Below are 12,396 nucleotides of genomic sequence, written 5' to 3'. Positions count from 1 at the left end.
TGTGGTACAATATATGATCTTACTTGAATTCTCATCTATGGATTATTGGCCTACTCAAAGAGTTCTGAAACATGGTTTTAAGTGGGACATTTTCTGGCATATAGGTTCTAGAAAATAGGTTCTTTTAGCCTTCTTTCCTTACTCAATTATACACACAGAAAAATGCCCAAAGTTTCACAGACACAATTGTGTTCAGTACCTACATCAAGATGCCAGACATCACCAGCTCTTCAGAATCTGTGACACCCCAATGTCTCTCCACCCCACAGATAAACTCCGAGATGATTCTCCACGTGCCTTCCACTTTTCCACACATCTTATGAGCAGAGGCACTGAGCACCAGTGTTCGGGGGATTCAGATGCTTATAAGCAATTTCAAGAGATGGCTTTAGAGCAAAGAACACATTTTTCTAAAAGACTTGAAAACAGATGGTGTCCTATGGAACAAAAGACAGTTTTACTTATTGTCAGTAAAATATCTTTCTTCAAAGGGCAACCATGTTTACTGCCCATTATAAAAGAATTCATGTGGGGTTAGAGAGATGGCTCAGTGGTCCTCTTCCAGAGGACCTGGGTTCAATTTCCAGCACCCACATGGCAGCTTACAACTTGCTGTAAATCCAATTCCAGAGGTCTGACACCATCACACAGGCAAAATATCAATGCACTTAAAATAAAAAAATTTTAAAAATGAATGTTCCTTAAACTCAGAATTCTTTATAACACAACCCTGTGTGCAGTTGTCACTTGGTTTTCATGTTACCTTGTAATTATTTTCAGAAACTGGTAAAACAGCGATGGTATGTACTAAGTTCCTTTTACCCAGAATCCACTAACCAGCAGACTAACTTGTTAGATTGTAAATTAAACCCAAACCCTTCATTGCTTTTAGTAGTGATCATGGTGGGGAAGTGGGCAGAGACAGGAGAAATGTTGAGGCTTGCTGGCTGCCAGTCTAGCTACTAGCAGAGTAAGAGATTTGGTCCCAAAGGAATAAGGCAGAGTGACAGAGCTTGACACTCAGTGTCCTTCTATGGTTTCTAGATTCATATGTGTTTATACCACGTGTTTAACCCATAGACACAATTTTTCTCTTATTGATGGACACTGGAGTCATTCCTGGTATTAGGTATTAAAATTGTGTGATTTGGGCCTGGAGAGATGGCTCAGCAGGTATGAGCCCTGGCTGCTTTTTCAATTCCCAGCACCTACATGGCACCTCACTATAACTCCAGTCCCAGGGAATCAAACACAATTTTCTGGCTTCCAAGCGTCCTGCATGTATGTGTTACATAGACATACATGCAGATAAAACATCCATACACATAAAAAATATTGTGTTGTTGGAGAGGGGGTGACCAAGGTGTGCCATTGTGGGTGCAGAAGTCAGAGGACAACTTGTAGGAATTGGTTCTCTCTGGAAACCATGAAGGTTCCAGGAATCGAACTCAGGGTTGGAATGCATATGTTCCCAGAATTAGAAGTTGTGTGTGTGTGTGTGTGTGTGTGTGTGTGTGTATGTGCAGAGGCACCCAACTTTCTAAAGAATTTGTATTAGACTACTCTCAAGTGAGCCCTGAATGAGTTGTTTTTGCTTTTGTTTTTTGTTTTGTTTTTAAGAATGCCGTTCTTTTATCGTCACGAAGGAATGACAAGCATGGCAATGGTACACTTCACTTTACAGCTGTTTAGGAAGGAAACTTTACAAGACAAATTATCAAATAAGACAATTAGAGCCACAAACATTTTATAAATTATTTTTCCATGAAAATGGCAAAATCCAATTTTCCAAGGTCTGACAAATCAAGCTATTAAAATTAAGGATAATTTTAAGAATAAATAGATAAAATTAAGGATAAAATTAAGGATATAATTTTAACAGGAATCAAAACAATGAAAACTGTTATGAATATTCACATCTTTATATTACACAGAAATGATTTTTCCCTAAATGTTCCCAACTAAAAGAAAAAGAAAATCTGCATCCTTTTCTTCCTAGTAAATAGAAACAGATAAGAAAAGTTTACTAACTACTTGTGATAAGTTTTAATCTCTTACCAGATGAAACCAGAAAACCCCAATGAATGACACGTTGTCCTTCAGAGAACCCTTCTCTAGGTAGCACATTTAGTACTCCAACCACCGTTATTTTCTCATCTCAGCCCTGAGAAACATCACTTTCTTTTTGGTGCTAGGGCTAGAACACAAGGCCCAGATGCTAGTGTTCTTGCGGTTTAGCTACTCTCCCAACCCCAGGAAATGTATTTCTCTTCCTATTGCCCTAACAGTAAAAACTTCCTTGTCACAAGCTATCCATCAGTCTACCTTATTCCTGCTTCACCTCTGGTCTCTGGTTCACAGGTGGCATTGTTAAAGGGGGGTGGGGGGGGAACAAGGTGTTGGAAAGAAAGCAGAGGGTGCAGTATTGAGGCACCAAGTCCACATGCCTCTCTGCCTCTGGAAATGGAAGCTTAAAGTTAAACTAAAGGGCCCACTTTTCACAGATGCTTTGGGGCCACCAATTTCTTTAAAGAGTCAGAAGAGACACAGAGATTGAAGATTAATTATATCACCACCACCCTTGCAACATTTATTTTCAGGTTGAGGAAGGGAGGCAAATAAAAGTGCCTAGCTTTTGTATCAATTCACTGGTTGGGATTAAGAAAGTTTGTTCCTTGAGAGTAAGGTTTACTTTTTCACCCAGCCACTTACTTTACCATCAACAGGGTTTCTGGGTGATGAGGATGGGTGGTGGTGGTGATAGTGGGTAGAAAAGGGGGGAAAAGTGCCCCCCCCCCAAGGCGGAAAGGATCATACTCTGGTAGAAAGTCTTGTTCCATTACCAGTTCTGGAGACCCTTGTTTACCAGACAACAGAAAACAGTAGCTGATTGTGGTCAATGGTCTGGTGTTTGTTCATCCACTGGCGGCAACTCAAGAGGGGAAGATTCTGTAGCAGGCAACAGCCTGGAACCATGAAAGCTGCACAGACCAAAGGGTCCGTTACTATGCTCTCTTCAGCAGATGTTCACGGCAATATGTCTATACTGACCAGTACAGAGAAGGGTAAAGCAGCTTTCCAGTCATCTAGGTGGTAGACCAAGGGCCCTGGAAAACAATCTGTGTCCAAATGGTGCAGATGAAGAAGGTGAAATGTACAGCGTCGCTTACTTGGCTTCGAACGGGTGAACTAGGCATCATGTGATACAACAAAGGCAAAGAGCATAAAGAGGGTGTGGAGACGAGACATCAGAATCGTGGAAGTTTCGAAGAGGGAGGGTACCGAAATGTCGACGCAGAGGCATACCCGTTTCTGTTGCTAGTCCAGCAGATAAGTCCTAGAGGACTCACGTGGGCAATGGCTAACCAGACTGGAAACCAAAGGGTCTGGGAATCTCCACAGGCTCTCTGATCTGGTGACGTCTGGCTCTAGGAGCTCCTAGGTGGAAGGGGTAATACTGGAGTGGGTTTGGCCAGAGGTCCTCTTTGATAATCTGGGCAATCCTGTCACGCTCTGGATGGCTGTGGTCTGAGAGCCAGGTGAAGAAACTACACGTGACCTCCTGGTTCCCATAAATGAAGGGCTGCGGTTCATGGCCTGGGCGCCAGATGATTGGAGTGGAGAGCGATACCACTTGGCCAGTGAGTCTGACTTCGTAGTCCTTGACGATCAGAGTGTTTCTAAAGAAGGGGTTTCTTCGGAAGAAGAACTTGAACCGGCAACTTGACCTAGAGAGTCTGGACTCCTTCACCTCCAGGTTGGTTATATATCTTAGCATTTCCGCATCTCGGCCTGTAATCATCTCGAACAGCTGCGGGTGGTTGCGAAGGGCCGTGACCCAGAAGCCGGGGATGCTCTGGATCACGTAGTTCCTGCGCTCCAGATAGTACTGCCGGAGCTGCCCATACTTGTGCTGCAGCTGCTGGAGGGCGCGGTCGGCCTGGGCATTCACCGTGTTCAGATCCAGCTGGATGGCCTCCAGGGACCTCATCTGCAGAGCCACATTCGGGAGGCGCGGCCCGGCCTCCGCATCCTCATCTGCCGGCTTCTCAGCCCCCTCCTCCCCTGCACTCCTGTCGGCCTTCTGGACCCTGGCCTTTGTCTTGGCCACGCCGTCGGGGGCAGGCCGCTTTGGCGGGAGGCCCTTGTCCGGGGCGGCTTCCGGGCCTTCGGGCGGCGGCGAGGTCGCCTCCTGCCCCAGCCCATCGATGCCAACCGCGACGCCTGGCCCAGCATCGCCGCCGGCTCGGTCCTGAGGAGGCTCCGCCGCTGCTGCGGGCTCACCTGCAGGCCCGGGCGCCACGCTGCCAGGCCCGGGCGCCACGCTGCCGTCCCCGGCCTCAGTCGGCCCTCCGAGGGAGCTCATGTCGGGAGCGCCGGACTCCGGGGCAGCCGCTGACCGTTGGCCTGGGCAGTTGGGCTGTGGTGCCCTGCACAGGGCTGCTCTCGGGCGGGCACGCGTGCGGGTCTCGCGAGACCTGTGCCGCGGCCGGAACCCGCCCCCAGTCCTGTCCCACGGTTTTCAGAGAAGCTAGGGAGGGCACCGCAGAATAATTTAAATATGTTTTGATCCAAGGGATTGAGACCCTCATAGGTGTTCTGTAGTTGTTTGAATGCCTTGGGGGTTTTGTCTGTCTGTAACCCAGGCCAGCCTTGAATTCTTTCACCTGCCAGGCTCAGTCTGCAGGGTGCTGGAATTAAGGCAGGCGTCACCCTGCCACTCCTGGCCACTTCTCTTGAGCATTGGCCACATGAGGGACCCAGCTATGTCCTCGGCTCTTCATATTTTTTTTAAGGAATCTTTCATACATCTTTTTTTTTGATAGTTTTATTTATTTTTTTATTTTATTTATTTATTAAGGATTTCTGCCTCGTCCCCGCAACTGCTTCCCATTTCCCTCCCCCTCCCCCGATCAAGTCCCCCTCCCTCATCTGCTCGAAGAGCAATCAGGGTTCCCTGACCTGTGGGAAGCCCAAGGACTGCCCACCTCTATCCAGGTCTCATAAGGTACATCTTACATGTGTAGTCAGTTTCAGATGTGTGCAGTATAGATTTCCCACTTGGTGTGTTGTTTGGTCTTGTGTGGGGTATACGTATGTATCTGTGAAATAGTGTCTTGCTATTGTGTGTGCGTGTGTGATCAAAAACAGGGTTTCACCCTGGCTGCCCTGGAATTCATTCACTTTGTAGACCAGGCAGGCCTTGATCTCACAGGTCTCTGCCTCCCAAGTGCTGGGATTAAGGGCGTGCGCCACCACCGAGCTAGTGTCTCATTCTTTAACCTAGACTGGTCTTGAACTCACAGCAATTCTCCTACCTCATCTTCACAAGTACTAAAATTAACAGTCGTGTGCCACAACACCCATTTTTCCACTATCGTGTTTCATTTCTCTTTAGAGGGTTTTGTTTTGTTTTGTTGTTGCTCTGTTTTTTTGTTTGTTTTTTTTTTTTTAAACTGCCTGTCCAAGATCTTTTACATTTATACCTGTCATCCATCTGGACATGTTTATAAATGGTGTTATATGAATCTTGGTTTATTTTATCCATATAAATATCTAATTGACCCAGCCTGTGTTTACTGAAAAGACAATTCTAGTTCCATCTAAAAGGGGTATATGTCTTTAACTATTAGTCAAATGACCTTACGTAACTTTAAGGAATCAGGGAGGTAAAACCCCATCCCACCCGCTACCCCCAGCCCCACCCCAATGCCCATCCAGTGAGAAGAGAACAGGAAAAGTGCGGAGAGGACTCAGACCCTTCAGACTCTAACTTGGGCGATGTGTAAAAGACCAGCAGAGTCTTACGAAAGGCAATGCAGAGCATCACCAATAATCAATACAAAAAGGCACAACAGAGAGTGCATAAGCCGTGTTTTGAATGTCACGGTGCTGCCTTACAGAAATTAAGAACAAATTTAGGCAGCTTTGTGCCAATATAATTTCAAACTTAAATGAAGGCTGTAACTTGATGGAAATAATAGCTCATTGACAATGATGACCAGGCATGCGATCAGAAACTTATACAGACCTGGAAGCAATAAACAAATCAGGTGTTTGGGGGAAAGTTCACAAAAGTCACATGAGGTTCCAGTGATTGTGTGAAAAATGCTTCCTGCCCTTTAAAGACACATCATTTATCTTTGTATTCGTTAAACATCCAATAGGTGTTTGTTGTATACCTCCTGTGTGCCTCCAAAGGTTTATGACCATGAACAGAACAAAAACATTCTGTAGACACCAGTTTCAGTCCCACCCAGTCCCACAGGTGTTCAGCCCCAAACAAACACACAGACACTTATATTAATTATAAACTGTTTGGCCTAGGGGCTGGAGAGATGGCTCAGTGGTTAAGAGCACTGGTTGCTCTTCCGGAGGTCCTGAGTTCAATTCCCAGCAACCACATGGTGGCTCACAACCATCTGTAATGAGGTCTGGTCCCTTCTTCTGGCCTACAGGCACATATGCAGGCAGAACACTGTATACACAATAAATAAATAAATAAATAATTTTTAAAAGACCTGTTTGGCCTATTAGCTCAGGCTTATTATTAACTAACTCTTACAACTTAAATTAGCCCATAATTCTTATCTATGTTTAGCCACATGGTTTGGAACCCTTTCTCAGTGCAGCATTTTCATCTTGCTTTCTCTGCATCTGAGTGGTGACTGCAGACTGAATCTTTCCACTTCCCAGAATTCTCCTACTCTGGTCATCCCACCTATACTTCCTGCCTGGCTACTGGCCAATCAGCATTTTATTAAACCAATACACATGACAAATCTTTGCAGGGTACAGAGCATTGTCCCACAGCACTTTACCTTTTTCCATTTCAAAACAAGAGCTTAAATCTAATCTCCTTTGTTTAGCTTTTTTCCTGACCATTATCAATAACAACTTGCAATCAATACTCTAAACAAAGCCAGACATCCATAATTCATTTTTTGGGAATGTGGGCATAGTTTTCTGGGCTACTTTCTGCTGATAATCTTATGGGGACCTAAGGAAAATTTAGGATTATGGTCAAGTCCTGACTGGAGTATTCTGTGAGCCTGGATGATCTCAACCAGCAGTCTTGAGAATGTTCTGGATGTAGCACTCAGAGGAAACTGCAACAGAGGTGCTCTGAAACATTGGGCCAACTGGGCCATCTTCTCCCATGGGAGATTTTTCATGGGGGGGGGTGTCTTTCTTGAACAAACCTTATTTTTCTTAACCCAGAATGAATTCACAGCCTCCCATTTCCTGTGGAAACAAAAGCAAAACCTCTTCTCCAAACATATCTTTTGACTTAAATTTTGAAGTCAAGGCATTTCAAAATATATATGTTGGATTAATCCAGCAGCATTTGTAATCAAATGTCTTTTAGCAGCTGTTGCTCCTTCCTCAGCAGTCAAACAATTCAAAGACAACAAAGTAGAATACAGAATTCAAATTCTTTTTGTATTTACCATCTTTATGTGGTTTTATTTATTTGTTTTACTCTCTTTCTTTTATTTTTATTTTTGGGTTTTTGAGACAGTATTTCTTTGTTTATCTTTGGCTGTCCTAGAACTCACTCTGTAAACCAGGCTACCTTTGAACTCACAGAACAGAGATCCTCCTGCCTCTGTCTCCCAAGTGCTGGGATTAAAGGTGTGTGCCACCACATCTAACTATTCTCTCTATCTTAAGGACTTTCTCTAACCTTTTTCTTTTTTCTTCCAAGCCTATGTATAATTTTTAACACACTGTAAACAGCTTAGAGGTTTTTTTTTTTTAATCTGAATCTATTTTTACTGTTTATCTCTCTTTTCTGACCACATGCTAAGCGATATGGCTAGTATTAAAGCTGTGACTTTGGCAGCTGGATTCACCCCACTCCTTGTCTTCCTGGAAGTGTAGCTTCATGGTGGAGGTACTGGTAGGAGCCACTTTTTTTTTTTTTTTTAACCACAACTCAGTAGATCAGGAAACATGCCTACAGCTGTTCATAGTCACCATTTAAGTGTTTGGTGGCAGGGTCTCTTGAAAGAGTTGTTGAGTTTTTGCTGCTAACACTGGGTCAGGAATCCTCTCTTAAAGGAGCCGCACCTCTGCTAACCTCTAGAGAACACAGGGCTTGTATACTTTTGTAACAGTTTTGGATTTTATTCTTAGTGGACTGAGAAATCACTACAGGATATTGAGTGGAGGACTCAAAATCTGCTTTATTTATTTTGCTTTATTTTTATTTGGGGGGTTTTCTCTGTAGCTTTGGAGCCTGTTCTGGAACTAGCTCTTGTAGACCAGGCTGGCCTCGAACTCACAGAGATCCGCCTGCCTCTGCCTCTCACGTGCTAAGATTAAAGGTGTGCGCCACCACCGCCCTTTCAACAACTCTTTCAAGAGACACAGCTCTACTTTATGTTTTCTGTGGATCACTCTGGCTCATAGGTAAAATGTAGGCTGTGTGGAAGCAATGACACACGTTGGGGGAGTCTTTCAGGAGATGAGTCCAGTAGTCAGAATGAAACATGCTTCTCCCATTGGATGGTAGCAACAGCACTGGATAGCAGATGTAGGGATACAACTAGAATGATTTTGATATTAGCTGGATAGTGGGGTATAAAAAAAAAGTCAAGGATGACTCCCTAAGGTTTTGACCAGAGCAGCTAGTACAATGAGTTTATAGAAAAAGGCTTTGGGAGAAGTTGTGATGGAGGAGTTTATCTTTGCAGGAACATTCTTTGCTTTGGACATCCCAGGCTGGAGGTGACTTGGGCAGTAGAGTCCTGATGCCAGTGTGTGTCATGAGTTTGGAGGTTAGAGCTGAGGACATTCATATCAGAGATAATGGGCATAAGTGGTCACAGAAGGCCTGCAGCCTCAAGTTATGAGGACGAGTAAAAAAAGCAGCAAAACTAACATAGAGACTGAGGAGTGATGGGGAGTTGTGGGGAAGCCAGGAGAGTGTGGCAGCTGGGAACCAAGGGTGGAAACGGAAGTGCTCATGTGTGGGCTGCAGCTATGTCAATGAGGAGAAGTCGGAGAAGCCACAGCTGGGATTCAGAACTGAAGCATCATTGGTGAGAGATTCTTAGTTACTTTTCAGTTGCCACAAGAAGACTCCATAGCCAAAGGAACTAGAAGAAAGGATTTATGGTGGACTCACAGTTTCAGATGAGCCCATGCTCCCATGGTGCCGAGCATGGCAGCAGGCATGGTGATGAAGTAATGGCTGAGAGAGCTACATCCTGGGCCACAAACAGGAAGCAGAGCAACTGGGAATGAAACCCCCAAAACAACCCTCACTGACACACTTTCTCCAACAAAACCACACCTTTTAATCCTTCCTAGGTGGTCCCACCAACTGGGTACCACATATTCAAATATATTAGCCTATGGGGGCCATTCTCATTTAAACCGCCAAAGTGAGTCAAGAATCCTCTCAATGGTTTGCTAAGAACCAGAATAGGTTTTAAAAGAATGGAAGGAAAGAAACTGGTAGCAGTGTACACTGACTGTTCTTTTGGATAATTTTGTTCCAAATGGAAACAAAGAAATGGGTCATGACGAGAACAGTCTCAGTGGAGGTGACAGTTTGAAGAAAATAGGAATGGGAAAATTAAAAGAGAAAATATAACCAATTCTTTTGAAGGTTTATTTTTTTTTTCTTCTTCAAAGTAATGGGATGACGGTTGGTAGAAAAGTGGGTCAAAGAAAATTTTCTGTTTTGATGATAGAAAAAGAGGCTGGCGAGATGACTCCTGGATAAAAGCTCTACAGAATCCTAACTGGCTCCAGCTCAGGCCCTGAAACCCTTGGGCATAGAAGAAAACCAGCTCTGGAAAGTTCTTCTCTTGCTGCTGGTGGTTGGGATCTGGGCTGTGTGTTCTAGATTCTTTGTCTTTCATCTGAAGCACTGGAAATTGGGGTATAGAGAGTTCTAAAAAGAAGTAAGACAACTTTGTTTGGGGCAGAGTGACCGTGAAAGCTACAAAGGAAGACAGTCCAGACTGATAGGAGCCCCAAAATGAGGACACTCAAGGGCCCTGATTGTCGTTTGGGGGCTTTCTCTAATGGGGCTGGAGAGAGGGATGAGTTGGTTACTAAGGAGAAGGGGTTTGGTTTGAATGGCTCTCGATTTTGATCAGAAGATGAGGTCATACATTTATTCTTCCTGCAGCACATGCCCTTTCCCATAGTCATGTACAAAGCCGTGTTATTCATAGGCATAAGACAGCAAACAGGGAACGTATCCTTAAAGAATGCTGGAGGACACAGGGCATGTGAAGGAATCGGGCTGCTAAGTGCCTCACTACAAGAATGAAAGACGCATAACCCAAAGCCAAACGGAGCTCCCAGGTTACCAAACTGTCTCCTCTATCTGTCTGCTGCACTCTGACTACTGTGGCGTACACTCTCATACATAACACATCATATGCATTCATCATACACGCAATAACACATTTTAAAAATAAATTTGAGAAAAAGATGCATGTGTATATGCTTCTGTGGATGAACTCACAGCAAGGACCAATGGTGTAGGAGATGGAAGGAGAGTTATCGAACACATGCCTTGACAGAGGAGAGAGAGCCCATGCCCCAGCGTAGCAGGAGTCATGGCAGCTTCACCTCCGAGAACTGTCCAGGGTGATGGGGTGTGAGGTTGGGTACACAGGTGGCAGAAATGATAACGAGGTCCATGGAATTGTCTCCTGATTGCTTCCGTCTTCTCAGAAAAGGAGAAAACAAGATTGTGGAGGAAGCATGAGGACAGGAGCCTGTGGGAGTCTGAGGGGAGAGAAGAAAGTGTGGCAGAGTGTCCATGAGAATAGATGGGTGGCTGGGCTACGGGGCGATCTTCAGACAGCACTGAAGTTATGAATCTGAAACTTAGCCCATCCCCATGGCTGTGATCTGCCACAGGCAATCTCCAGGTGCAGTGCAGAGTTGTATTTAAATTGATCTTAGGATTCCAGCTGTCAGGACAGAGGTGCACAGAGGAGAGGGTCAGTGAAAAGGAGGCCTGAGTATGAGAGCCCGGATACTGGAGGATACAAGGTGGGCTGGAAGGGGAGAGATAGTGGCTTTCGGGGAATTCCGAAGGACCCCACTCCTCTGACCACGTTGGGCTATCCTGAGACCAGTTGAAGTCAAGGCTATCACAGGCTGGAAGGGAGTGAGCTGTGATGACAGGGTTGGAAGGACCTGACTGTGTGCATATTGAAATCGCTGGAGTCCAGAGGGAAGCAGGAATGAGCACAGAACCAACCTTTTTTCTAAAGGTGACGAATGATACATACAGCAAGAATGCGCAGTGGTCTGAGTCACCGTAACATTCAGAGCTGTGTTGTCGAGCTAAGGTGCAGGGCCACCACTTCCGGGTCAACATTCACTAGCAGGAAGGCAGACACTCAAGAATTTTATATTTCTATTGTCACAGACCCTATTATATACTACTTTATGTTCTTTAAAGAATCGAAAATACTACACATATATAATAGGCACTCAAAAATAGGAGTCATGGATCCTTCTTAAAATTAAAAACTGAAAGCTGGTAACAGTCTTGAATTGGGTGTGAAATGTTGCTTCCTGGTGGCATTCCATCCTGCTAGTGCTGTAGGGAAGGAGCCAGAAACTGTGGAGAAGAACAGCAGTGGCCCTAGGGAAACACATTCTGCTCACATTTTATTGTTGTCGCTCTTGTGTTGTTGTTAGGGTTAGCAAATAAAACTAATACAGAATTTCCAAAATGCAGTCAAAAGGGAAGAGAAGTGGCCAAAGGAGGAGAGAAATGGCCTTGGGAAGATTTCCGCTGAGTTTCACATTCATCTGCTTGCAGAATCGCTGGCGTATTTAAAGTCTCTGGGAAACAGAGAAGGCATGACTTTACAGAGGCAGAGGGGATGGAAGAGGAGTCTGTGAACTGCACCCTGTTTTCCTTTGACTCCTCAAACACCGTTACTCGCTTCCTGTGTGTTTTGAAAGGGATCCCGCAGAAGCCACTTGACTCATTCAAACAGTCTTATTTGTTCAGAACTATTGTTCTCTGGACTGGGCCACCCAGCGTAGGAACTAAGAAATGAAAAGCGTGTTGGTAGGCCAGAGAAGAAAGGCGTTGCTAATCTGTTTCCCTCGGAAAGTCTATTAAACTGTTTGTAAAGGGAATGGTTACATAGAAGCCTTAAGTGCTTTCCGGATTGGCTTTATAGCTGCGGCAGAGGCTCCCACCTCTTAGAAAAATCACACAGCTCATGCAAATGTAGAAGGAAGGGGAAATGTTGCCAGGATCTAGATACTGACTTATCATAGATAAGTTAACAGTTAGGATGAACTGTTCTCGAATAGCTCAAATAGCAGTACAGCTGACTGCCTCCTGGAGATGTAAGCTACTGACAGTCTGTGGGGTCCTGCTCCAGCTGACTGGCGCCA

The 12,396-nt window shown here is 44.8% G+C and overlaps 2 protein-coding genes across 2 annotated transcripts in view; one reads left to right on the top strand and one right to left on the bottom strand.

The window, feature by feature from the left end:
* The window catches only part of Acyp2 (acylphosphatase 2), a 166,551-nt gene that overhangs the window by 131,400 nt on the left and 22,755 nt on the right, over nt 1–12,396 (top strand). The gene's annotated exons all lie outside the window — the stretch shown is intronic.
* On the bottom strand, nt 3,362–4,366 carry Tspyl6 (TSPY like 6). The gene has a single exon (XM_041669425.1). The coding sequence runs from the start codon at nt 4,364–4,366 to the stop codon at nt 3,362–3,364; it is 1,005 nt and encodes a 334-aa protein (XP_041525359.1).

Source organism: Microtus oregoni, unplaced genomic scaffold (assembly GCF_018167655.1).
Source record: "Microtus oregoni isolate MIOR12 unplaced genomic scaffold, Mior012 000019F_ref0000042, whole genome shotgun sequence".
Taxonomy (NCBI): domain Eukaryota; kingdom Metazoa; phylum Chordata; class Mammalia; order Rodentia; family Cricetidae; genus Microtus; species Microtus oregoni.
The sequence above is the reverse complement of the archived record's forward strand: the minus strand, read 5'-3'. Positions and strand labels throughout refer to the sequence as shown.